Source organism: Hordeum vulgare, chromosome 1H (assembly GCF_904849725.1).
Source record: "Hordeum vulgare subsp. vulgare chromosome 1H, MorexV3_pseudomolecules_assembly, whole genome shotgun sequence".
Lineage (NCBI taxonomy): Eukaryota > Viridiplantae > Streptophyta > Magnoliopsida > Poales > Poaceae > Hordeum > Hordeum vulgare.
Genome location: NC_058518.1, coordinates 457,888,359 through 457,916,076, shown reverse-complemented (window position 1 = coordinate 457,916,076; position 27,718 = coordinate 457,888,359). Strand labels below are relative to the sequence as shown.

General features: G+C 42.8%; 2 protein-coding genes across 2 annotated transcripts; both read right to left on the bottom strand.

Annotated features, from left to right (window-relative positions):
• Positions 1–9,650: 9,650 nt before the first annotated feature.
• Positions 9,651–11,437, bottom strand: LOC123414332. Its single transcript, XM_045106651.1, has 2 exons — positions 10,195–11,437; positions 9,651–10,009 (listed from the first exon to the last, which is right to left on the bottom strand). Exons 1-2 carry the CDS (start codon positions 11,318–11,320, stop codon positions 9,915–9,917), a joined length of 1,221 nt encoding a protein of 406 aa, XP_044962586.1. The 5' UTR covers positions 11,321–11,437; the 3' UTR covers positions 9,651–9,914.
• A 9,667-nt stretch (positions 11,438–21,104) lies between these two features.
• On the bottom strand, positions 21,105–22,387 carry LOC123414316. The gene is made up of 2 exons (XM_045106650.1): positions 21,649–22,387; positions 21,105–21,463 (listed from the first exon to the last, which is right to left on the bottom strand). The coding sequence occupies exons 1-2, from the start codon at positions 22,361–22,363 to the stop codon at positions 21,369–21,371; spliced, it is 810 nt and encodes a 269-aa protein (XP_044962585.1). The 5' UTR covers positions 22,364–22,387; the 3' UTR covers positions 21,105–21,368.
• Positions 22,388–27,718: the final 5,331 nt, after the last annotated feature.

The following is a 27,718-nucleotide window of genomic DNA, read 5'->3' as shown; positions in this document are numbered from 1 at the left end:
TTTCTTTTCTTAGGGTGCCCCATCTACTCTTACTATTTTCCGTTTCACAAAACAGTCCTTGAAAAGCTAAAATATCAACCGATATGCAACTCAATTGAGATAGTTTCTTTCTTTTAGCTGTCAAAATGGAATAGAATAGAGCCATCTCAGGATGTACAGAAACCTGTTACTAAGATCGATAAAAAAAGTTTATCCTCTGACTCCCCCCTTCTGAAAATTTCATTTCATGTCGCGTAATTTGTTAGGAACACATGCCAAAGGGGGTTAAACGAGGAATTTTTGGATGATTTTACCCATCGCCTACCAGATCCCGCGCGTCGACACGCACTTCAAATTCACATGCATGCAATGACCTACCGCATCCCGCGCATGTTACCTTATATCCATATCTTTGTATGTCGCTCTAGTTAACCCGTGTAGGCCATCGCTCATTCCAAAACGAAAAGGATCCTTTAAAGCTTACTAATTCGTCACGATGCGTGTTGCCACCCGGTATATTTTTATGATACAGTGGTAGAAATTTTCATAAATACAGAATCACAAAACATGTTGATTAAATTTGTCCACCACTAACGAATACATCGTTTCTTTTTTTTTCACAAATACGCAAAGCTTGTGTATTGTTCATTGATAGGTAGAAAGAGTATGTACACACAAGGTTGGCACACGAGTGCAACAACCTGAGAAGAACAAGAGGAGATGCTTATCCCCAAGACAGAAAAAAAAAACATGAAGCTAGTTCAGGGCATCCACAATGTAGTGTTTTGCTGCCTCTAAAGACCGCCTCTAAGACTTTAAAGCAGGCACCATACACTGCACATCCAGCCTCTAAGCTAAAAAATGTTGGAGTCGCCTCCATGCTAAGAGGCTGCCTCCAAGCTTCTTCTTTGATTTAAATAATATAGTGGTTCTACTTGTCATTCCCGTGGCCCCGGAGCTCATCTAGGTGAGTTTATGAGAGAAAGAAATATATTATATTACATCTGGGGTAAATGCTTAGAGGCTGCAGCATCTTTATACATTGTGGTGTTTTGAGCAAAGTTTAGAGGCAAGCATGTGAGTCCCGCATTAGAGGCACGACTGTTAGACTTAAACACAAGCTGTGCACGGAATGTGCATGTGATAAGTAGGAATAGGAATCCATGTATGAGTTTGTCGACTGATGGATATACACGTATTCGAGTAGGACAAGAGCTGGTATCCGAGTAGTGCTTTAATTGCTAGCTTGTCCTATTTATATGTGTGTAACCTGCCTATGATGAGTTCAGATCAATACAAAGTGATTAACGGAAGCGACACGATTCCCGTGGCAATCATCTCGACGCCCTGTTTCTCGCGTTGCTTTGACCGGATAGTTTCGATCAGCAAGAGCTCATATAGTATACGTGCACGTCCAGCAGGAATTGCTCTCATACGTGCGTCGGCTAGCTAGCTTAAGGAATCCATCCTCCAGGGAGCTAGCTTGCTTGGTACGTGTGACTGCAAAACCAATACGCTAGGCCAAAAGTACAGGTTGACGAATCGCGACGTATATATACAACGAATCTCGGCGTAATGTATCTCATCGAGTTCATCAGCGAGCTTCGTTCGTCATCGTCGTTCGTCGTCGGTCATTGCCTCTCGTCGGAAAGTACTCGGCGTTAGGTATGGGCCATCAATGGTATCTAGAGCAAGGTTGATCTTCTAGTAACGGGAGATCATGTCAGACGAGGAGAAGGACAAGAAGCTGGCGGAGTACACCGGTGTGGCTAAAGTATTTGCGGCTCCGACGAGTTCGTCGTACCCATGATTTGAACGTGAGAACTTCGGGGTCTGAAAGGCCCTGATGGAGTGTGGTCTGCGCGCCAACGTGTTGTGGGATGCAGTTGATCCAGGAGGCGCCGCTTTCAAGAAGGAGGGAGCTGAGCATCGGAAGGATCGACAGGTGAAGTCGGCGATTTATTCGGTGATTCCGATGGATGTCTTTCAACACGTGATTGCCAAAGAAACAGCGAAGGAGGTGTGGGATACCTTGAAGCTCATGTTTGAGGGACAGAACCATGTCAAACAAGCCAATCTTCAAACTCTCTTAAAGAACTATGAGACTTTGGTCATGGATGACAATGAGTCCGTGGACGCGTTCGCTTCACGGGTTGCTACTCTCGTCAATCGGATCCGCGCACTTAGAGAAAACCTCACGGAGGCCTCGGTAGTCCATCGGTTCTTGCGCGAGGCTCCTCCTTGGTACCTGGAAACTGTCACGACGATCGAGCAGTGCGTCGATCTCGCGACCCTGTCCATTGATGATCTCGTCGGACGCTACAAGGCTCACGGCGAGCGTATGCGGTACAGTCTCGGGGACGGGAGCAACGATGAGCTTGTCATGCTCACACGGGCTCAGTGGCAGGCGCTGGACTCAACGAGAGAAGGTGAGGGCTCTAGCAGTTACGCTTGCCAAGATCGTGTGCCAAACGAACAAAGTCAGAAGGACGCCGGTGATGGCGTTCCGAAGAAGAAGAAGAAGCTTGACAAGCGCAAGATCAAGTGTCAAAATTGTGGCATCATGGGGCACTTCAAGTGGAAGTGCAAGAATCCCCAAAGAAGAAGGCGTTCATGGCCCAGCAAGGATATGAAGGTGACATGATGTTGATGTGTGAACTCGAGAATGAGGAGGATCCAATTCTTCAAGTGTCGGCTAAAGAAATTGCCGCACTCCGTGAAGGAAAAGTTTGCTCTCAAGATCATGGTTTGGAAACCGGTATCGATGCTACGTTACAAAATACAGCTATACAAAGGATAAGATCAAGCCTAACTGATCCGCATATTACATCTCAACAGAAAACAAACGCACGCGTTAATATCCCTATACATATATTTCATCAGTATCGAGATGATATTTTGAACCTAGCTTGTTGCAAATAGAATCTTAACGTATATCTATAAGAATAGTCGAATACACCATCAGTAACTTAAACGAACATCCTTTAATCAGTACCTCCGTCTGTTATGAGTTCATGGGTAATAGCAGTAAACGGGAATATTTAGTCTACTCACATAATTCAAAGGCTTACAGATTCCTGTTTTTACCCTATAACCCATCGCGAAACGCACCTGCAAAATTAATTGTTAGTTAACTTGTCAAAGGGATTGTATTTGAGGATTCCTAAAATATTTTAGGCTTTTTAGCAACCACAAAGATCTCACTTAATAGTTAATACTGATAATGTCACCTCATTGTCCTTGTTTGAAAATCTCCAGATTTCATGGCTATTAAAATTCCAATTGTTAATGTTTAGTGAAACCCAGAGAGAATACTAAAAGTGGTATATTTGCATGACATTTCTCAAATAATGGATGTAGTGGTAACCTATTTTTACTTGCTTGTTGGATAGAATTATTTATCGAATTAATTAGTTAATCTATTATTATTCATAGATATCATATCATCTATGTTTCGCTTTCATGTCACAAGAACTGATGGGATTCTGGCAAATTTGCGAACAAAAGATTTTTTGCTAAATGTTTCTCAGGCTCTGCTACTGGTGTTCACTCACTTTGCTGACAAACATGTAGTAGTACAAACAGGAAATTTCAGATTGTCCATTTTTATTTTGAATGGTAGCTTCAATCATCAAGAATTCTGATTGCCATCTTCAGATTGCCCACCAGGCTTAAGTACAGCGTGTATCTAAGCCATATGGTTATATGCACGTCTTAGGATATATTTTTCAATTCTGCAGGTCTGATGTAAATTACATCACAAGTACTTAGCTTCTTGCTTACCCTCCAGTCCTGACTATATAGGATAATTTTGTACTTGATCTATCTTTTACTTTGTTTTATTAAAAAGTAAATATAGTTTAATGAACCATTTTATTTTTTATTTGGTTGGCACTACTGAGATATCTGCTTTCTTGCATATGCGAGCATTTGATATCGTGAGATCGTAAGATCAATATTACGGACTATTTATGTGTTAGTATTCTGGGGTTCCTTGCTAGCTAATACCCATGCATTACATATTTATCGCTCTTTGATAGTTACAAGGGTTATTGACATGAAATGGTCTCGTATGCTTCATATAATATACACACTGTAAGTTCTTTGTTTATATGCCTATGGTTTTTGCCACCTTGGAACCATACGTGTGTGCACGTACGATGGAGCTATGTAGAAATAGTTGTTTCAACAATGGTAAGGTACAACTGCGCAGCAATTCGCGGCTTTCCTTCTAGTTACTAGGATCCCAATATCACATTTGCTGCAACATGCCCATAATCAGCTCATTTGTATGGGGCAAAAACCTGATAACACTATCACTATGCAAGGTTCTGAAGGAGCTAATAGCTAGAACATAGATCAAATAATGGTTGTAAACTAACAACACATAAGATATCGAATAGGATTTGCCCAGAAAACATTTGAAAACAAAAATATGTACACTAAAATGAAATAAAATGCATAAGAGGAATAAGAATCAATCTGTTGCTTTTGTTTTGTGAAACATTGTCATACCTGCATGTGTTTTTTTCTATCTAAAAAAAACGGATTGCTATCCTACTACTGCGAAAACCGAAAAATGTTTATCTGGTAGAACATATTAGTAAGAAGGAAAAGTATTAAAATCAACCGGATGATTTCTCTCCCTCGCAAGCCGCTTTCTCCGTGCGACACGTACCTGTGGGTAGACCACATCTTTCCCCTCCATGCGACCAACCTTATCTCTTTCGCGTGACAGACGCCCTCCTCAGCTCGTTCTTTCTTCCTCGCATTTCCCCTTCCCAATTTATTTCTTCGACGCTCTGCCTCATGCCATGGTTGCGCCTTCTTCTCTCTTCCTGCCCTCTCCCTCCGGATCCCACGAAGGTGTGTTACTGTTGCAAAGTGGCACCGCAGCGCTGCAGCGACGAACGCGGTGACGGCAAGCTTTTTGCTGAGAAGAGCACGCCATCGGGGTTCGCAACAACCATGGTGCTCCAACCCACCTCGCCGCAGCAGTCGCCATTCACTGCATCGTCGTTGTTGCGCGCTGCAGCTCCAGTGAAGCATTACCTGAGCTGTGACAGGCCGTCGGTGCTGCGTTGCAGCACCGCCATGTTCGCGCTCCATTGAAGCATCGTTGGAGCTCGCCGGTGCTGCGTTGGAGCCCCCGTCATGCATGAGTTCGTGCTTCAATGGCGCATCATTGGTGCTGCATTGGAACACCGCCACGCTGGCATGACACTGCAATGGAGCATCATCGTAGATGCAACGGGTCACTGCTGAGCACCGTTGCGCCGGTGTGGCGGAGCATCGCCGGAGCTGCGGCTGACACAGCCCCCTAGTAAGAATATGTTTCTTTGCGAGGGTGTTAGCTCACATGCATCAAGAAAGTAACTACTCTCTGTCTCTCTCCCTCCCTCCTCCCCTTAGGTTAAACCTCAGTAAGTCAAAGCCCATCGTTAAATTAAGTATTGATTAAGCCTTTAGATTAAATTAATTCCAGCAAACTTTTTCCAATATGCTAATGATCTGAGCCACATATATATGTTAAGAAATGTCCTATTCAAGAAAATCCTCAAGAGGATAAGCTTACGTAGTACCAACCAAAGGCATGAGTTTGCCAATAGGCAAGCATTTCACATAGTGAAATAAACCTAACAAGGACAAGACCAAGTCATCAACCCCATACCAGCCGAAGGGGTGCGTATGTGTACCTCACCTTAAGAGGTCATCAATCGAGTTGTTTAGAACGATAAACATGAATGAGAGAATGTCATGTGTAATTCTAGCAAAAATATGTAGATTAAATCCCATGCTGCCAACCCCCCCCTCCCCCCACACACACACGCACACACGCAACAGGCAACACGCACACACACCATGTGCGTTTCAAGTACTTTCGGTCCTTACTCCTCCTACTAATACGTGTTGACCATTTTTCTACTTTTATAATTACTCCCCTAAAAATTAACATTGACATCATTAAAAAGTCTAGAAGTCGCTTGGTGCGTTTCGATTGCTAGCCGTGAGCTATTCTATGAGCGACACATGTGTCTACTTTTTTATCTAATTAATTTAATTTAGGATATTTTTTAACGTAGTTCACTTTCAGTTTTGTAGTGCTTTTATATCATTAAAAAATAGCACACTATAATGTGTAAGGTATTGCCTTGCTAAATAAATCAGTGTACATTTGCAACACATGTGCCCAGCTTTTTCTCTGGTTCTGATTTTTTTCACAGTTTATCCCTAATTTTGTAGTGTGTTTAGACCACTGAAAAAAGCATCATATAGCTTTCTAAGCAGTGCCACAGTGAATAAATTAATGTGTAATGTTTTGCAAATTGGTTTATACTAGACTAGATGTTTCTTATGGACTTCGAAAACTGTGCAGTCCCACCCAATCAAAAGCTACTAAGCTAGGAGCCACCAGGTGCGTTTCAAGTGCTTTGGGTCCTTACTCCTCCAACTGGCACATGTTGATCATTTTTCCTCAACTTTCGTGAAAAATAATTAGACCCCTAAAAATTAACGTTGAAACCATTAAAAAGTCTAGAAGTCGCTTGGTGCATTTCGATTGCTAGCAATGAGCTATTCTATGAGCGACACATCTGTCCACTTTTTTCTCTAATTTAATTTTGGATTTTTTAACGTAGTCCACTTTGCAGTTTTGTAGTGCATTTAGATCTTTACAAAATAGCATGCTATAATATGTAGAGTATTGCCTCGCTAAATAAATCAGTGTACATTAGTGACATGTGTGTCTACCTTTTCCTTTGGTTTGGTATTTTTCACCCAGTTTATTCCTGATTTTGTAGTGTGTTCAGACCACTGAAAATACGTTCTTATAGCTTTCTGAGCAGTGCCTCACTAAATAAATCAATGTGTAATGTTTTGCAATCACGTATTTTAGAGATGGCATTATTTTGCAATAACGCACTAATTTTTTTCAAATTGGTTTATACTAGACAAGATGTTTCTCATGGACTCCAGAAACTGCACAGGTCCCACCCTATCGCTTCATCCTCACGCACCGATCTGGTGTAATAGTGTCTTCTTCTCTTCTTCCTTCTCTCGGTGAGGACCACCCTTCCCTATGTATCAAACACATCGAATCCCCATTGGTTGCCGAACGACGCCCCGCCTCTTTCCATGGCTGCAAAACACCGCATGCCCCGACTTTGCCCACTCCACCGCGGGGAGCCTACGGCCGCCAACGTGGATTTCCAGGGATGGGCTACATAGCATCATGGCATCCTCACATCCGTTCTCACCATCACGCTCTCTGTGTCAATGCATCTCCCCCTATCCACGGGATTCAACAGCACAAACTCAGCAACCACGTCGTTCTTCACTACCCGGCACAACTCCGTCGACCGTCGCCGATTTTGCCTACCTCGTCAACCTTAATTACCTCGGTCATCTCCGAGACTCCCCGGTTGCAACGCCTTGCCTCGACCGTTTCCACCTTGCCGACCGCCTCCACTACATTCGCCAACCTAATTACCTCGGTCGTCTCCTAGACCCCCAACCGCAGCGCCTTGCCTCGACCACTTCCACCTTGCGGACCGCCTCCGCTACATCGTGGCGATCACGACCCCGATTTCAACTCCGGTAACCTCTTCCCGCCTATTCGACCAAATGCAATTTTCTTTCTCGCTGTGACATGTGACTCTACTTCCTATGTGTTTTGTGAAAGTATTGTTTGGTCAGTTTCAGAGACTGCAATTTTTCAAATTTTGTAGGACATACATTTAAATACAATGCTTTTGCAAGGAAGAAGGCATGCACACATGTCGAATTTGATGCTTATCACTTGTGGACTGAGTACTGATAGTTTATAGTTAGCATACAAAGGTTGCTTGGCTAACATAATAGTTTTATCATCGAAAATGGTTATCAAATATTGCACCAATGAATGTCCATGAGCAAACTTTCTTAATAGTGCTTGCGGTATTAGAAGATTGTGTGGTAATTATATTTGATTAATGCTTCGATCTATTCAAAAGATCTGCATTTGTGTGTTTGATTGGTAATAGCAGATTTTGCTCAAGATATAAAGAACTAAAAAAATTATATTTTGTGAACACCTATTTTTATGGCCATCTCATGTTTATCTCTTTCTAAGATCAAGTACGAGTATGAGGCGTGGTTATTCATTTATGTGCACATTTAGGATACTATTTGAGTAAGTTGAGGATTTCAGTCTACATATGAGCTCACACCTTCTACAAAGTGAAGACTCAGATATATCAGGCTAATGGTTTTGCTTCTGTTCGATGTTTATCAATTTTTAATATTAAGTACAAGTATGAGATGAGGATATTCATCTATGTGCACACTTAGGCTACTATTTGAGAAAGTTGAAGATTTCAATCTACATATTACACCTCCTACAAACTGAACACACAAATAAATGCGGCTAATAGTTTTGCTTCTATTGTCTGTTTGTAGCTCTAACTAAATAAACATGTATTTTTTATTAGCTTATATATGCCGTGCTAGCAATTTACCTCCGAGTTAACATCCGAGTAAATAATGTAATCGACCTAGCAATTTGTACTTTTTTCGACAGTTTGTAATCTTCTCACACTACTTGGTAAAACTGAATAACAACAAATACACACGAGGAACCAACAAATTAAGTTGCAATTTAGCCAACAATAGACTCATACATGGGTGCGGCATGGCGCCATTCCTTCCGCCTGGTAGTCCTACTCATTTGTGCAAAATTTGAGTCAACAACAGATGTATCATCCATCTAAACATTGACCAATAGTATAAATAGGGCACACCAGCAATAGTGGAGAACCACTAGACTGAGCCAAGAAGCTAGGAGAGGAACAGGCGTACCGTAAGTCACAACATGCAAACAAGCTTCAGTAGCCCTTAAACTAAGAGAACATAGGATATGGGAGTTAACCGAATAGGATCTGGTCTTATCAGATTTATAGAGGGGGTAATTTATAAAACAAAGTAAGAAATGGCGGCATCTGTTCTTGCCAGATTGAGGTTTTTGAACATGGTCCCTTCTACGTCTGCTTTTCACATAAGATGTAAGAAGGTAATATAGGTTCCGCAGAAGCCCATGCAAGATACTCCTGCAAGAACGAATGGGTATTCAGTAGAGGCATTCTTTATGCTTCCATGATGATTACATATATTTTGTTCATATATATTGTCTACAGCATTTCAGGGTAGCAAACTTTCTCGCTCTAAAAGACCGAATTTCTCTTCGACACATATATCCTTTATGCAAAACAAATAAGAGGGCAAAAAAAGTGATCAATCAACAACAGCTTAAACTTAAACCATTGAACATACTAGTATATATTCATCGTGTTCACGAAGCAGCCTACTCCGTTATTGATTAAATTGCGCTGGAAAGACATCGACATCAGTAGACAAGTTGGCTATCAGTTGTAATGGTATCATAGCTCGGAGGCTCATTAGTACTTCCTCCGTTCCTAAATAATTGTATTTGGAGAGAACTAGTCTAGTTTTCTCCAACTACAATTATTTTGATACAAAGGGAGAACATTACTGTGTGATCCATTCACAAGAGTATGCAGCTGCTAGCACTATTTAAAATTTTAAATATGCTACTTTGTGTGGAGAGAAATGTATAATTATGCATAAAACTTTCAGCCAATTTGTTTTACATAAAAGACAACTTTCCCCAGCTTAAATGGAATCAGGGTTTGAACATTGAACAACAAAAACATCCATAGCATGGCTAACAAAAATAGAGAATTAACAAGACATGATAACACAAGTCTAGCATCACCCATCAAACTCACACCAGTATCCCATCTAATTAACTTTGAAAACCAACGAAAGACAAGCACCAAAACAGCAAACTGAATTTCAATGCTTGAGACTTTTGCTTCCTCGTTGCTATGTCAAGCTTCACTTGATGCTTCAGCCACAATTCCAGACGCCAACTCTTCAATCTAAACTTCTTCAATGCTTGAGACTTCTGCTTCCTCATTGCCATGCCCAGGTTCTTCATCACTTGATGCTTCAGCCAGAACACCACCAGCCGCCGCTGAAGAAAGAAACAATCATGGAAGAACAAGCAGTCAGTATGCTGAGAAAGCATCATAGTGTCTGCTGATTACACATTCACTATTTTTATTTGTGCCACCTGCGACTGAAATATATTACAAGTAATTAACATCTATTCCCAAATCACAACTATATATAAAAAAAGATGTTAATTAAGGTACATACCTGGAGGATGGTAGAAGCTGACGTAGGGAAAGAGGGTCCATCTGACATGTGGATGTTGATCCAGCTTGCTTGAGAGCATCTTCAAGCTTAGTGACTTGAGATCAATTTCGTAGGTGCCGAGACTTGTGGTTACAAAAATGATGTCAGTACCCTCGACGGAGCCAACCAACTCTGGTGATACTGTGAAATCACTAGCGGGAAGAATAGTCTGGAGGTCGATGTCTCTCGGTTGTGTCCAGGACACACCTCCATCGGGATCCACCTCCCTCCACCAGATGGAGAGGCAGAAAAAGAAGAGGTGTGCAATCCCCAGCCTGCCGTCTTCCCCCACCATGAGGATAGGACTGTTGCTGGCATCCTCCATCTCTTCCGGATGATGAATCTCTGACAGACAAGAGGTTCCAAAGTTGTATTCGAGAATACTGCAATCTTCAACATCCTGGTCCCGGAACAGGAGGAAATAGAGCGCGTCTCCTGCGAGTACACTAGGCGTGCAGAAACAGATTTCATCTTCATCCTCAAACATACCAATGTCGGTGACGGCCGGAGAGCTCCAACTAGCCGTCTCCGATGAGTAGACGGACGCCGTAGCAACCTGCTCTTCCTGGTGAAGGATGACGAAAACAACGCGGACTGGACCCGATTGGCAGTCACCGTGGCGGCAGTTGTCCGCAGCACAGAGCACCGAGGCAGACCAGCTTCCCGTTGCCGACATTTCGTTTTCGAGGCTGCCAAACACCGTTTGTCTGCCCGTGATGGGGTCCCAGACGACCAGCCTTGCCATATTCGCATCCTCATCCAAGTACCGAAGGAGGACCCGGCCGTGGCGACAATCTTCCACGGAATAGTGGTGCTGGGGGTCGAGGTCACGCGCGAGGAAATCCGTGGTAGGCCATAATTCGGCGCAGGGTTCCGGCCAGTTTTGGAAGAAGCCAAGCATGGGAGGTGTTTGGTGGAAGTCGCCGTAGCGGCGACGGAAGCCGTCGCCGGCGAGGAGGCCGCGCCATGGCTTGCAGACGAGGGAGGAGCGGAGAAGATTACCAGGCTCGTCCTTAGGGAGGCGGATGAGGATCTCCTCCACGAGCTCCTCCATCTCGCCAAGCTCCCGCACAAGCACCGCCGCCATCGTCGCTTGTGTTGTGCCTGCGGCCGCCGAATTGGGTGCTAGGGTTTGGAGTCGGGAGAGGACGAGTAGGACTGAGGGGAAATTTCAGACTATCTGTCTGCCGCCCCACCTACTCTTTTTCTTTTCTTAGGGTGCCCCATCTACTCTTACTATTTTCCGTTTCACAAAACAGTCCTTGAAAAGCTAAAATATCAACCGATATGCAACTCAATTGAGATAGTTTCTTTCTTTTAGCTGTCAAAATGGAATAGAATAGAGCCATCTCAGGATGTACAGAAACCTGTTACTAAGATCGATAAAAAAAGTTTATCCTCTGACTCCCCCCTTCTGAAAATTTCATTTCATGTCGCGTAATTTGTTAGGAACACATGCCAAAGGGGGTTAAACGAGGAATTTTTGGATGATTTTTTCAAAGTTTGGATGATTTTACCCATCGCCTACCAGATCCCGCGCGTCGACACGCACTTCAAATTCACATGCATGCAATGACCTACCGCATCCCGCGCATGTTACCTTATATCCATATCTTTGTATGTCGCTCTAGTTAACCCGTGTAGGCCATCGCTCATTCCAAAACGAAAAGGATCCTTTAAAGCTTACTAATTCGTCACGATGCGTGTTGCCACCCGGTATATTTTTATGATACAGTGGTAGAAATTTTCATAAATACAGAATCACAAAACATGTTGATTAAATTTGTCCACCACTAACGAATACATCGTTTCTTTTTTTTTCACAAATACGCAAAGCTTGTGTATTGTTCATTGATAGGTAGAAAGAGTATGTACACACAAGGTTGGCACACGAGTGCAACAACCTGAGAAGAACAAGAGGAGATGCTTATCCCCAAGACAGAAAAAAAAAACATGAAGCTAGTTCAGGGCATCCACAATGTAGTGTTTTGCTGCCTCTAAAGACCGCCTCTAAGACTTTAAAGCAGGCACCATACACTGCACATCCAGCCTCTAAGCTAAAAAATGTTGGAGTCGCCTCCATGCTAAGAGGCTGCCTCCAAGCTTCTTCTTTGATTTAAATAATATAGTGGTTCTACTTGTCATTCCCGTGGCCCCGGAGCTCATCTAGGTGAGTTTATGAGAGAAAGAAATATATTATATTACATCTGGGGTAAATGCTTAGAGGCTGCAGCATCTTTATACATTGTGGTGTTTTGAGCAAAGTTTAGAGGCAAGCATGTGAGTCCCGCATTAGAGGCACGACTGTTAGACTTAAACACAAGCTGTGCACGGAATGTGCATGTGATAAGTAGGAATAGGAATCCATGTATGAGTTTGTCGACTGATGGATATACACGTATTCGAGTAGGACAAGAGCTGGTATCCGAGTAGTGCTTTAATTGCTAGCTTGTCCTATTTATATGTGTGTAACCTGCCTATGATGAGTTCAGATCAATACAAAGTGATTAATGGAAGCGACACGATTCCCGTGGCAATCATCTCGACGCCCTGTTTCTCGCGTTGCTTTGACCGGATAGTTTCGATCAGCAAGAGCTCATATAGTATACGTGCACGTCCAGCAGGAATTGCTCTCATACGTGCGTCGGCTAGCTTGCTTAAGGAATCCATCCTCCAGGGAGCTAGCTTGCTTGGTACGTGTGACTGCAAAACCAATACGCTAGGCCAAAAGTACAGGTTGACGAATCGCGACGTATATATACAACGAATCTCGGCGTAATGTATCTCATCGAGTTCATCAGCGAGCTTCGTTCGTCATCGTCGTTCGTCGTCGGTCATTGCCTCTCGTCGGAAAGTACTCGGCGTTAGGTATGGGCCATCAATGGTATCTAGAGCAAGGTTGATCTTCTAGTAACGGGAGATCATGTCAGACGAGGAGAAGGACAAGAAGCTGGCGGAGTACACCGGTGTGGCTAAAGTATTTGCGGCTCCGACGAGTTCGTCGTACCCATGATTTGAACGTGAGAACTTCGGGGTCTGAAAAGCCCTGATGGAGTGTGGTCTGCGCGCCAACGTGTTGTGGGATGCAGTTGATCCAGGAGGCGCCGCTTTCAAGAAGGAGGGAGCTGAGCATCGGAAGGATCGACAGGTGAAGTCGGAGATTTATTCGGTGATTCCGATGGATGTCTTTCAACACGTGATTGCCAAAGAAACAGCGAAGGAGGTGTGGGATACCTTGAAGCTCATGTTTGAGGGACAGAACCATGTCAAACAAGCCAATCTTCAAACTCTCTTAAAGAACTATGAGACTTTGGTCATGGATGACAATGAGTCCGTGGACGCGTTCGCTTCACGGGTTGCTACTCTCGTCAATCGGATCCGCGCACTTAGAGAAAACCTCACGGAGGCCTCGGTAGTCCATCGGTTCTTGCGCGAGGCTCCTCCTTGGTACCTGGAAACTGTCACGACGATCGAGCAGTGCGTCGATCTCGCGACCCTGTCCATTGATGATCTCGTCGGACGCTACAAGGCTCACGGCGAGCGTATGCGGTACAGTCTCGGGGACGGGAGCAACGATGAGCTTGTCATGCTCACACGGGCTCAGTGGCAGGCGCTGGACTCAACGAGAGAAGGTGAGGGCTCTAGCAGTTACGCTTGCCAAGATCGTGTGCCAAACGAACAAAGTCAGAAGGACGCCGGTGATGGCGTTCCGAAGAAGAAGAAGAAGCTTGACAAGCGCAAGATCAAGTGTCAAAATTGTGGCATCATGGGGCACTTCAAGTGGAAGTGCAAGAATCCCCAAAGAAGAAGGCGTTCATGGCCCAGCAAGGATATGAAGGTGACATGATGTTGATGTGTGAACTCGAGAATGAGGAGGATCCAATTCTTCAAGTGTCGGCTAAAGAAATTGCCGCACTCCGTGAAGGAAAAGTTTGCTCTCAAGATCATGGTTTGGAAACCGGTATCGATGCTACGTTACAAAATACAGCTATACAAAGGATAAGATCAAGCCTAACTGATCCGCATATTACATCTCAACAGAAAACAAACGCACGCGTTAATATCCCTATACATATATTTCATCAGTATCGAGATGATATTTTGAACCTAGCTTGTTGCAAATAGAATCTTAACGTATATCTATAAGAATAGTCGAATACACCATCAGTAACTTAAACGAACATCCTTTAATCAGTACCTCCGTCTGTTATGAGTTCATGGTAATAGCAGTAAACGGGAATATTTAGTCTACTCACATAATTCAAAGGCTTACAGATTCCTGTTTTTACCCTATAACCCATCGCGAAACGCACCTGCAAAATTAATTGTTAGTTAACTTGTCAAAGGGATTGTATTTGAGGATTCCTAAAATATTTTAGGCTTTTTAGCAACCACAAAGATCTCACTTAATAGTTAATACTGATAATGTCACCTCATTGTCCTTGTTTGAAAATCTCCAGATTTCATGGCTATTAAAATTCCAATTGTTAATGTTTAGTGAAACCCAGAGAGAATACTAAAAGTGGTATATTTGCATGACATTTCTCAAATAATGGATGTAGTGGTAACCTATTTTTACTTGCTTGTTGGATAGAATTATTTATCGAATTAATTAGTTAATCTATTATTATTCATAGATATCATATCATCTATGTTTCGCTTTCATGTCACAAGAACTGATGGGATTCTGGCAAATTTGCGAACAAAAGATTTTTTGCTAAATGTTTCTCAGGCTCTGCTACTGGTGTTCACTCACTTTGCTGACAAACATGTAGTAGTACAAACAGGAAATTTCAGATTGTCCATTTTTATTTTGAATGGTAGCTTCAATCATCAAGAATTCTGATTGCCATCTTCAGATTGCCCACCAGGCTTAAGTACAGCGTGTATCTAAGCCATATGGTTATATGCACGTCTTAGGATATATTTTTCAATTCTGCAGGTCTGTTGTAAATTACATCACAAGTACTTAGCTTCTTGCTTACCCTCCAGTCCTGACTATATAGGATAATTTTGTACTTGATCTATCTTTTACTTTGTTTTATTAAAAAGTAAATATAGTTTAATGAACCATTTTATTTTTTATTTGGTTGGCACTACTGAGATATCTGCTTTCTTGCATATGCGAGCATTTGATATCGTGAGATCGTAAGATCAATATTACGGACTATTTATGTGTTAGTATTCTGGGGTTCCTTGCTAGCTAATACCCATGCATTACATATTTATCGCTCTTTGATAGTTACAAGGGTTATTGACATGAAATGGTCTCGTATGCTTCATATAATATACACACTGTAAGTTCTTTGTTTATATGCCTATGGTTTTTGCCACCTTGGAACCATACGTGTGTGCACGTACGATGGAGCTATGTAGAAATAGTTGTTTCAACAATGGTAAGGTACAACTGCGCAGCAATTCGCGGCTTTCCTTCTAGTTACTAGGATCCCAATATCACATTTGCTGCAACATGCCCATAATCAGCTCATTTGTATGGGGCAAAAACCTGATAACACTATCACTATGCAAGGTTCTGAAGGAGCTAATAGCTAGAACATAGATCAAATAATGGTTGTAAACTAACAACACATAAGATATCGAATAGGATTTGCCCAGAAAACATTTGAAAACAAAAATATGTACACTAAAATGAAATAAAATGCATAAGAGGAATAAGAATCAATCTGTTGCTTTTGTTTTGTGAAACATTGTCATACCTGCATGTGTTTTTTTCTATCTAAAAAAAACGGATTGCTATCCTACTACTGCAAAAACCGAAAAATGTTTATCTGGTAGAACATATTAGTAAGAAGGAAAAGTATTAAAATCAACCGGATGATTTCTCTCCCTCGCAAGCCGCTTTCTCCGTGCGACACGTACCTGTGGGTAGACCACATCTTTCCCCTCCATGCGACCAACCTTATCTCTTTCGCGTGACAGACGCCCTCCTCAGCTCGTTCTTTCTTCCTCGCATTTCCCCTTCCCAATTTATTTCTTCGACGCTCTGCCTCATGCCATGGTTGCGCCTTCTTCTCTCTTCCTGCCCTCTCCCTCCGGATCCCACGAAGGTGTGTTACTGTTGCAAAGTGGCACCGCAGCGCTGCAGCGACGAACGCGGTGACGGCAAGCTTTTTGCTGAGAAGAGCACGCCATCGGGGTTCGCAACAACCATGGTGCTCCAACCCACCTCGCCGCAGCAGTCGCCATTCACTGCATCGTCGTTGTTGCGCGCTGCAGCTCCAGTGAAGCATTACCTGAGCTGTGACAGGCCGTCGGTGCTGCGTTGCAGCACCGCCATGTTCGCGCTCCATTGAAGCATCGTTGGAGCTCGCCGGTGCTGCGTTGGAGCCCCCGTCATGCATGAGTTCGTGCTTCAATGGCGCATCATTGGTGCTGCATTGGAACACCGCCACGCTGGCATGACACTGCAATGGAGCATCATCGTAGATGCAACGGGTCACTGCTGAGCACCGTTGCGCCGGTGTGGCGGAGCATCGCCGGAGCTGCGGCTGACACAGCCCCCTAGTAAGAATATGTTTCTTTGCGAGGGTGTTAGCTCACATGCATCAAGAAAGTAACTACTCTCTGTCTCTCTCCCTCCCTCCTCCCCTTAGGTTAAACCTCAGTAAGTCAAAGCCCATCGTTAAATTAAGTATTGATTAAGCCTTTAGATTAAATTAATTCCAGCAAACTTTTTCCAATATGCTAATGATCTGAGCCACATATATATGTTAAGAAATGTCCTATTCAAGAAAATCCTCAAGAGGATAAGCTTACGTAGTACCAACCAAAGGCATGAGTTTGCCAATAGGCAAGCATTTCACATAGTGAAATAAACCTAACAAGGACAAGACCAAGTCATCAACCCCATACCAGCCGAAGGGGTGCGTATGTGTACCTCACCTTAAGAGGTCATCAATCGAGTTGTTTAGAACGATAAACATGAATGAGAGAATGTCATGTGTAATTCTAGCAAAAATATGTAGATTAAATCCCATGCTGCCAACCCCCCCCTCCCCCCACACACACACGCACACACGCAACAGGCAACACGCACACACACCATGTGCGTTTCAAGTACTTTCGGTCCTTACTCCTCCTACTAATACGTGTTGACCATTTTTCTACTTTTATAATTACTCCCCTAAAAATTAACATTGACATCATTAAAAAGTCTAGAAGTCGCTTGGTGCGTTTCGATTGCTAGCCGTGAGCTATTCTATGAGCGACACATGTGTCTACTTTTTTATCTAATTAATTTAATTTAGGATATTTTTTAACGTAGTTCACTTTCAGTTTTGTAGTGCTTTTATATCATTAAAAAATAGCACACTATAATGTGTAAGGTATTGCCTTGCTAAATAAATCAGTGTACATTTGCAACACATGTGCCCAGCTTTTTCTCTGGTTCTGATTTTTTTCACAGTTTATCCCTAATTTTGTAGTGTGTTTAGACCACTGAAAAAAGCATCATATAGCTTTCTAAGCAGTGCCACAGTGAATAAATTAATGTGTAATGTTTTGCAAATTGGTTTATACTAGACTAGATGTTTCTTATGGACTTCGAAAACTGTGCAGTCCCACCCAATCAAAAGCTACTAAGCTAGGAGCCACCAGGTGCGTTTCAAGTGCTTTGGGTCCTTACTCCTCCAACTGGCACATGTTGATCATTTTTCCTCAACTTTCGTGAAAAATAATTAGACCCCTAAAAGTTAACGTTGAAACCATTAAAAAGTCTAGAAGTCGCTTGGTGCATTTCGATTGCTAGCAATGAGCTATTCTATGAGCGACACATCTGTCCACTTTTTTCTCTAATTTAATTTTGGATTTTTTAACGTAGTCCACTTTGCAGTTTTGTAGTGCATTTAGATCTTTACAAAATAGCATGCTATAATATGTAGAGTATTGCCTCGCTAAATAAATCAGTGTACATTAGTGACATGTGTGTCTACCTTTTCCTTTGGTTTGGTATTTTTCACCCAGTTTATTCCTGATTTTGTAGTGTGTTCAGACCACTGAAAATACGTTCTTATAGCTTTCTGAGCAGTGCCTCACTAAATAAATCAATGTGTAATGTTTTGCAATCACGTATTTTAGAGATGGCATTATTTTGCAATAACGCACTAATTTTTTTCAAATTGGTTTATACTAGACAAGATGTTTCTCATGGACTCCAGAAACTGCACAGGTCCCACCCTATCGCTTCATCCTCACGCACCGATCTGGTGTAATAGTGTCTTCTTCTCTTCTTCCTTCTCTCGGTGAGGACCACCCTTCCCTATGTATCAAACACATCGAATCCCCATTGGTTGCCGAACGACGCCCCGCCTCTTTCCATGGCTGCAAAACACCGCATGCCCCGACTTTGCCCACTCCACCGCGGGGAGCCTACGGCCGCCAACGTGGATTTCCAGGGATGGGCTACATAGCATCATGGCATCCTCACATCCGTTCTCACCATCACGCTCTCTGTGTCAATGCATCTCCCCCTATCCACGGGATTCAACAGCACAAACTCAGCAACCACGTCGTTCTTCACTACCCGGCACAACTCCGTCGACCGTCGCCGATTTTGCCTACCTCGTCAACCTTAATTACCTCGGTCATCTCCGAGACTCCCCGGTTGCAACGCCTTGCCTCGACCGTTTCCACCTTGCCGACCGCCTCCACTACATTCGCCAACCTAATTACCTCGGTCGTCTCCTAGACCCCCAACCGCAGCGCCTTGCCTCGACCACTTCCACCTTGCGGACCGCCTCCGCTACATCGTGGCGATCACGACCCCGATTTCAACTCCGGTAACCTCTTCCCGCCTATTCGACCAAATGCAATTTTCTTTCTCGCTGTGACATGTGACTCTACTTCCTATGTGTTTTGTGAAAGTATTGTTTGGTCAGTTTCAGAGACTGCAATTTTTCAAATTTTGTAGGACATACATTTAAATACAATGCTTTTGCAAGGAAGAAGGCATGCACACATGTCGAATTTGATGCTTATCACTTGTGGACTGAGTACTGATAGTTTATAGTTAGCATACAAAGGTTGCTTGGCTAACATAATAGTTTTATCATCGAAAATGGTTATCAAATATTGCACCAATGAATGTCCATGAGCAAACTTTCTTAATAGTGCTTGCGGTATTAGAAGATTGTGTGGTAATTATATTTGATTAATGCTTCGATCTATTCAAAAGATCTGCATTTGTGTGTTTGATTGGTAATAGCAGATTTTGCTCAAGATATAAAGAACTAAAAAAATTATATTTTGTGAACACCTATTTTTATGGCCATCTCATGTTTATCTCTTTCTAAGATCAAGTACGAGTATGAGGCGTGGTTATTCATTTATGTGCACATTTAGGATACTATTTGAGTAAGTTGAGGATTTCAGTCTACATATGAGCTCACACCTTCTACAAAGTGAAGACTCAGATATATCAGGCTAATGGTTTTGCTTCTGTTCGATGTTTATCAATTTTAATATTAAGTACAAGTATGAGATGAGGATATTCATCTATGTGCACACTTAGGCTACTATTTGAGAAAGTTGAAGATTTCAATCTACATATTACACCTCCTACAAACTGAACACACAAATAAATGCGGCTAATAGTTTTGCTTCTATTGTCTGTTTGTAGCTCTAACTAAATAAACATGTATTTTTTATTAGCTTATATATGCCGTGCTAGCAATTTACCTCCGAGTTAACATCCGAGTAAATAATGTAATCGACCTAGCAATTTGTACTTTTTTCGACAGTTTGTAATCTTCTCACACTACTTGGTAAAACTGAATAACAACAAATACACACGAGGAACCAACAAATTAAGTTGCAATTTAGCCAACAATAGACTCATACATGGGTGCGGCATGGCGCCATTCCTTCCGCCTGGTAGTCCTACTCATTTGTGCAAAATTTGAGTCAACAACAGATGTATCATCCATCTAAACATTGACCAATAGTATAAATAGGGCACACCAGCAATAGTGGAGAACCACTAGACTGAGCCAAGAAGCTAGGAGAGGAACAGGCGTACCGTAAGTCACAACATGCAAACAAGCTTCAGTAGCCCTTAAACTAAGAGAACATAGGATATGGGAGTTAACCGAATAGGATCTGGTCTTATCAGATTTATAGAGGGGGTAATTTATAAAACAAAGTAAGAAATGGCGGCATCTGTTCTTGCCAGATTGAGGTTTTTGAACATGGTCCCTTCTACGTCTGCTTTTCACATAAGATGTAAGAAGGTAATATAGGTTCCGCAGAAGCCCATGCAAGATACTCCTGCAAGAACGAATGGGTATTCAGTAGAGGCATTCTTTATGCTTCCATGATGATTACATATATTTTGTTCATATATATTGTCTACAGCATTTCAGGGTAGCAAACTTTCTCGCTCTAAAAGACCGAATTTCTCTTCGACACATATATCCTTTATGCAAAACAAATAAGAGGGCAAAAAAGTGATCAATCAACAACAGCTTAAACTTAAACCATTGAACATACTAGTATATATTCATCGTGTTCACGAAGCAGCCTACTCCGTTATTGATTAAATTGCGCTGGAAAGACATCGACATCAGTAGACAAGTTGGCTATCAGTTGTAATGGTATCATAGCTCGGAGGCTCATTAGTACTTCCTCCGTTCCTAAATAATTGTATTTGGAGAGAACTAGTCTAGTTTTCTCCAACTACAATTATTTTGATACAAAGGGAGAACATTACTGTGTGATCCATTCACAAGAGTATGCAGCTGCTAGCACTATTTAAAATTTTAAATATGCTACTTTGTGTGGAGAGAAATGTATAATTATGCATAAAACTTTCAGCCAATTTGTTTTACATAAAAGACAACTTTCCCCAGCTTAAATGGAATCAGGGTTTGAACATTGAACAACAAAAACATCCATAGCATGGCTAACAAAAATAGAGAATTAACAAGACATGATAACACAAGTCTAGCATCACCCATCAAACTCACACCAGTATCCCATCTAATTAACTTTGAAAACCAACGAAAGACAAGCACCAAAACAGCAAACTGAATTTCAATGCTTGAGACTTTTGCTTCCTCGTTGCTATGTCAAGCTTCACTTGATGCTTCAGCCACAATTCCAGACGCCAACTCTTCAATCTAAACTTCTTCAATGCTTGAGACTTCTGCTTCCTCATTGCCATGCCCAGGTTCTTCATCACTTGATGCTTCAGCCAGAACACCACCAGCCGCCGCTGAAGAAAGAAACAATCATGGAAGAACAAGCAGTCAGTATGCTGAGAAAGCATCATAGTGTCTGCTGATTACACATTCACTATTTTTATTTGTGCCACCTGCGACTGAAATATATTACAAGTAATTAACATCTATTCCCAAATCACAACTATATATAAAAAAAGATGTTAATTAAGGTACATACCTGGAGGATGGTAGAAGCTGACGTAGGGAAAGAGGGTCCATCTGACATGTGGATGTTGATCCAGCTTGCTTGAGAGCATCTTCAAGCTTAGTGACTTGAGATCAATTTCGTAGGTGCCGAGACTTGTGGTTACAAAAATGATGTCAGTACCCTCGACGGAGCCAACCAACTCTGGTGATACTGTGAAATCACTAGCGGGAAGAATAGTCTGGAGGTCGATGTCTCTCGGTTGTGTCCAGGACACACCTCCATCGGGATCCACCTCCCTCCACCAGATGGAGAGGCAGAAAAAGAAGAGGTGTGCAATCCCCAGCCTGCCGTCTTCCCCCACCATGAGGATAGGACTGTTGCTGGCATCCTCCATCTCTTCCGGATGATGAATCTCTGACAGACAAGAGGTTCCAAAGTTGTATTCGAGAATACTGCAATCTTCAACATCCTGGTCCCGGAACAGGAGGAAATAGAGCGCGTCTCCTGCGAGTACACTAGGCGTGCAGAAACAGATTTCATCTTCATCCTCAAACATACCAATGTCGGTGACGGCCGGAGAGCTCCAACTAGCCGTCTCCGATGAGTAGACGGACGCCGTAGCAACCTGCTCTTCCTGGTGAAGGATGACGAAAACAACGCGGACTGGACCCGATTGGCAGTCACCGTGGCGGCAGTTGTCCGCAGCACAGAGCACCGAGGCAGACCAGCTTCCCGTTGCCGACATTTCGTTTTCGAGGCTGCCAAACACCGTTTGTCTGCCATCCTGACGACCAGCCTTGCCATATTCGCATCCTCATCCAAGTACCGAAGGAGGACCCGGCCGTGCGACAATCTTCCACGGAATAGTGGTGTGGGGGTCGAGGTCACGCGAGGAAATCCGTGGTAGGCCATAATTCGCGCAGGGTCTCGGCCAGTTTTGGAAGAAGCCAAGCATGGGAGGTGTTTGGTGGAAGTCGCCGTAGCGGCGACGAGCCGCCGCCGGCGAGGAGGCCGCGCCATGGCTTGCGACGAGGGAGGAGCGGAGAAGATTACCGTGCTCGTCCTTAGGGAGGCGGATGAGGATCTCCTCCACGAGCTCCTCCATCTCGCCAAGCTCCCGCACAAGCACCGCCGCCATCGTCGCTTGTGTTGTGCCTGCGGCCGCCGAATTGGGTGCTAGGGTTTGGAGTCGGGAGAGGACGAGTAGGACTGAGGGGAAATTTCAGACTATCTGTCTGCCGCCCCACCTACTCTTTTTCTTTTCTTAGGGTGCCCCATCTACTCTTACTATTTTCCGTTTCACAAAACAGTCCTTGAAAAGCTAAAATATCAACCGATATGCAACTCAATTGAGATAGTTTCTTTCTTTTAGCTGTCAAAATGGAATAGAATAGAGCCATCTCAGGATGTACAGAAACCTGTTACTAAGATCGATAAAAAAAGTTTATCCTCTGACTCCCCCCTTCTGAAAATTTCATTTCATGTCGCGTAATTTGTTAGGAACACATGCCAAAGGGGGTTAAACGAGGAATTTTTGGATGATTTTTTCAAAGTTTGGATGATTTTACCCATCGCCTACCAGATCCCGCGCGTCGACACGCACTTCAAATTCACATGCATGCAATGACCTACCGCATCCCGCGCATGTTACCTTATATCCATATCTTTGTATGTCGCTCTAGTTAACCCGTGTAGGCCATCGCTCATTCCAAAACGAAAAGGATCCTTTAAAGCTTACTAATTCGTCACGATGCGTGTTGCCACCCGGTATATTTTTATGATACAGTGGTAGAAATTTTCATAAATACAGAATCACAAAACATGTTGATTAAATTTGTCCACCACTAACGAATACATCGTTTCTTTTTTTTTTCACAAATACGCAAAGCTTGTGTATTGTTCATTGATAGGTAGAAAGAGTATGTACACACAAGGTTGGCACACGAGTGCAACAACCTGAGAAGAACAAGAGGAGATGCTTATCCCCAAGACAGAAAAAAAACATGAAGCTAGTTCAGGCATCCACAATGTAGTGTTTTGCTGCCTCTAAAGACCGCCTCTAAGACTTTAAAGCAGGCACCATACACTGCACATCCAGCCTCTAAGCTAAAAATGTTGAGTCGCCTCCATGCTAAGAGGCTGCCTCCAAGCTTCTTCTTTGATTTAAATAATATAGTGGTTCTACTTGTCATTCCCGTGGCCCCGGAGCTCATCTAGGTGAGTTTATGAGAGAAAGAAATATATTATATTACATCTGGGGTAAATGCTTAGAGGCTGCAGCATCTTTATACATTGTGGTGTTTTGAGCAAAGTTTAGAGGCAAGCATGTGAGTCCTGCATTAGAGGCACGACTGTTAGACTTAAACACAAGCTGTGCACGGAATGTGCATGTGATAAGTAGGAATAGGAATCCATGTATGAGTTTGTCGACTGATGGATATACACGTATTCGAGTAGGACAAGAGCTGGTATCCGAGTAGTGCTTTAATTGCTAGCTTGTCCTATTTATATGTGTGTAACCTGCCTATGATGAGTTCAGATCAATACAAAGTGATTAACGGAAGCGACACGATTCCCGTGGCAATCATCTCGACGCCCTGTTTCTCGCGTTGCTTTGACCGGATAGTTTCGATCAGCAAGAGCTCATATAGTATACGTGCACGTCCAGCAGGAATTGCTCTCATACGTGCGTCGGCTAGTTAGCTTAAGGAATCCATCCTCCAGGGAGCTAGCTTGCTTGGTACGTGTGACTGCAAAACCAATACGCTAGGCCAAAAGTACAGGTTGACGAATCGCGACGTATATATACAACGAATCTCGGCGTAATGTATCTCATCGAGTTCATCAGCGAGCTTCGTTCGCATCGCGTCGTCGTCGGTCATTGCCTCTCGTCGGAAAGTACTCGGCGGTAGGTATGGGCCATCAATGGTATCTAGAGCAAGGTTGATCTTCTAGTAACGGGAGATCATGTCGACGAGGAGAAGGACAAGAAGCTGGCGGAGTACACCGTGTGGCTAAGTATTTGCGGCTCCGACGAGTTCGCGTACCCATGATTTGAACGTGAGAACTTCGGGGTCTGAAAGGCCCTGATGGAGTGTGGTCTGCGCGCCAACGTGTTGTGGGATGCAGTTGATCCAGGAGGCGCCGCTTTCAAGAAGGAGGGAGCTGAGCATCGGAAGGATCGACAGTGAAGTCGGAGATTTATTCGGTGATTCCGATGGATGTCTTTCAACACGTGATTGCCAAAGAAACAGCGAAGGAGGTGTGGGATACCTTGAAGCTCATGTTTGAGGGACAGAACCATGTCAAACAAGCCAATCTTCAAACTCTCTTAAAGAACTATGAGACTTTGGTCATGGATGACAATGAGTCCGTGGACGCGTTCGCTTCACGGGTTGCTACTCTCGCAATCGGATCCGCGCACTTAGAGAAAACCTCACGGAGGCCTCGGTAGTCCATCGGTTCTTGCGCAGGCTCCTCCTTGGTACGAAACTGTCACGACGATCGAGCAGTGCGTCGATCTCGCGACCCTGTCCATTGATGATCTCGCGGACGCTACAAGGCTCACGGCGAGCGTATGCGGTACAGTCTCGGGGACGGGAGCAACGATGAGCTTGTCATGCTCACACGGGCTCAGTGGCAGGCGCTGGACTCAACGAGAGAAGGTGAGGGCTCTAGCAGTTACGCTTGCCAAGATCGTGTGCCAAACGAACAAAGTCAGAAGGACGCCGGTGATGGCGTTCCGAAGAAGAAGAAGAAGCTTGACAAGCGCAAGATCAAGTGTCAAAATTGTGGCATCATGGGGCACTTCAAGTGGAAGTGCAAGAATCCCCAAAGAAGAAGGCGTTCATGGCCCAGCAAGGATATGAAGGTGACATGATGTTGATGTGTGAACTCGAGAATGAGGAGGATCCAATTCTTCAAGTGTCGGCTAAAGAAATTGCTGCACTCCGTGAAGGAAAAGTTTGCTCTCAAGATCATGGTTTGGAAACCGTATCGATGCTACGTTACAAAATACAGCTATACAAAGGATAAGATCAAGCCTAACTGATCCGCATATTACATCTCAACAGAAAACAAACGCACGCGTTAATATCCCTATACATATATTTCATCAGTATCGAGATGATATTTTGAACCTAGCTTGTTGCAAATAGAATCTTAACGTATATCTATAAGAATAGTCGAATACACCATCAGTAACTTAAACGAACATCCTTTAATCAGTACCTCCGTCTGTTATGAGTTCATGGGTAATAGCAGTAAACGGAATATTTAGTCTACTCACATAATTCAAAGGCTTACAGATTCCTGTTTTTACCCTATAACCCATCTGGAAACGCACCTGCAAAATTAATTGTTAGTTAACTTGTCAAAGGGATTGTATTTGAGGATTCCTAAAATATTTTAGGCTTTTTAGCAACCACAAAGATCTCACTTAATAGTTAATACTGATAATGTCACCTCATTGTCCTTGTTTGAAAATCTCCAGATTTCATGGCTATTAAAATTCCAATTGTTAATGTTTAGTGAAACCCAGAGAGAATACTAAAAGTGGTATATTTGCATGACATTTCTCAAATAATGGATGTAGTGGTAACCTATTTTTACTTGCTTGTTGGATAGAATTATTTATCGAATTAATTAGTTAATCTATTATTATTCATAGATATCATATCATCTATGTTTCGCTTTCATGTCACAAGAACTGATGGGATTCTGGCAAATTTGCGAACAAAGATTTTTGCTAAATGTTTCTCAGGCTCTGCTACTGGTGTTCACTCACTTTGCTGACAAACATGTAGTAGTACAAACAGGAAATTTCAGATTGTCCATTTTTATTTTGAATGGTAGCTTCAATCATCAAGAATTCTGATTGCCATCTTCAGATTGCCCACCAGGCTTAAGTACAGCGTGTATCTAAGCCATATGGTTATATGCACGTCTTAGGATATATTTTTCAATTCTGCAGGTCTGATGTAAATTACATCACAAGTACTTAGCTTCTTGCTTACCCTCCAGTCCTGACTATATAGGATAATTTTGTACTTGATCTATCTTTTACTTTGTTTTATTAAAAAGTAAATATAGTTTAATGAACCATTTTATTTTTTATTTGGTTGGCACTACTGAGATATCTGCTTTCTTGCATATGCGAGCATTTGATATCGTGAGATCGTAAGATCAATATTATGGACTATTTATGTGTTAGTATTCTGGGGTTCCTTGCTAGCTAATACCCATGCATTACATATTTATCGCTCTTTGATAGTTACAAGGGTTATTGACATGAAATGGTCTCGTATGCTTCATATAATATACACACTGTAAGTTCTTTGTTTATATGCCTATGGTTTTTGCCACCTTGGAACCATACGTGTGTGCACGTACGATGGAGCTATGTAGAAATAGTTGTTTCAACAATGGTAAGGTACAACTGCGCAGCAATTCGCGGCTTTCCTTCTAGTTACTAGGATCCCAATATCACATTTGCTGCAACATGCCCATAATCAGCTCATTTGTATGGGGCAAAAACCTGATAACACTATCACTATGCAAGGTTCTGAAGGAGCTAATAGCTAGAACATAGATCAAATAATGGTTGTAAACTAACAACACATAAGATATCGAATAGGATTTGCCCAGAAAACATTTGAAAACAAAAATATGTACACTAAAATGAAATAAAATGCATAAGAGGAATAAGAATCAATCTGTTGCTTTTGTTTTGTGAAACATTGTCATACCTGCATGTGTTTTTTTCTATCTAAAAAAAAACGGATTGCTATCCTACTACTGCAAAAACCGAAAAATGTTTATCTGGTAGAACATATTAGTAAGAAGGAAAAGTATTAAAATCAACCGGATGATTTCTCTCCCTCGCAAGCCGCTTTCTCCGTGCGACACGTACCTGTGGGTAGACCACATCTTTCCCCTCCATGCGACCAACCTTATCTCTTTCGCGTGACAGACGCCCTCCTCAGCTCGTTCTTTCTTCCTCGCATTTCCCCTTCCCAATTTATTTCTTCGACGCTCTGCCTCATGCCATGGTTGCGCCTTCTTCTCTCTTCCTGCCCTCTCCCTCCGGATCCACGAAGGT

Bases quoted from the DNA above. Each gene is read 5' to 3' on its own strand.
- LOC123414316 (XM_045106650.1), bottom strand. From the start codon at position 22,363: ATGTCGGCAACGGGAAGCTGGTCTGCCTCGGTGCTCTGTGCTGCGGAC. The intron at 21,464-21,648 runs GTATGTACCTTA...TTCTTTCTTCAG, and splicing joins CAGCTTCTACCATCCTCCAG to CGGCGGCTGGTGGTGTTCTG.
- LOC123414332 (XM_045106651.1), bottom strand. From the start codon at position 11,320: ATGGCGGCGGTGCTTGTGCGGGAGCTTGGCGAGATGGAGGAGCTCGTG. The intron at 10,010-10,194 runs GTATGTACCTTA...TTCTTTCTTCAG, and splicing joins CAGCTTCTACCATCCTCCAG to CGGCGGCTGGTGGTGTTCTG.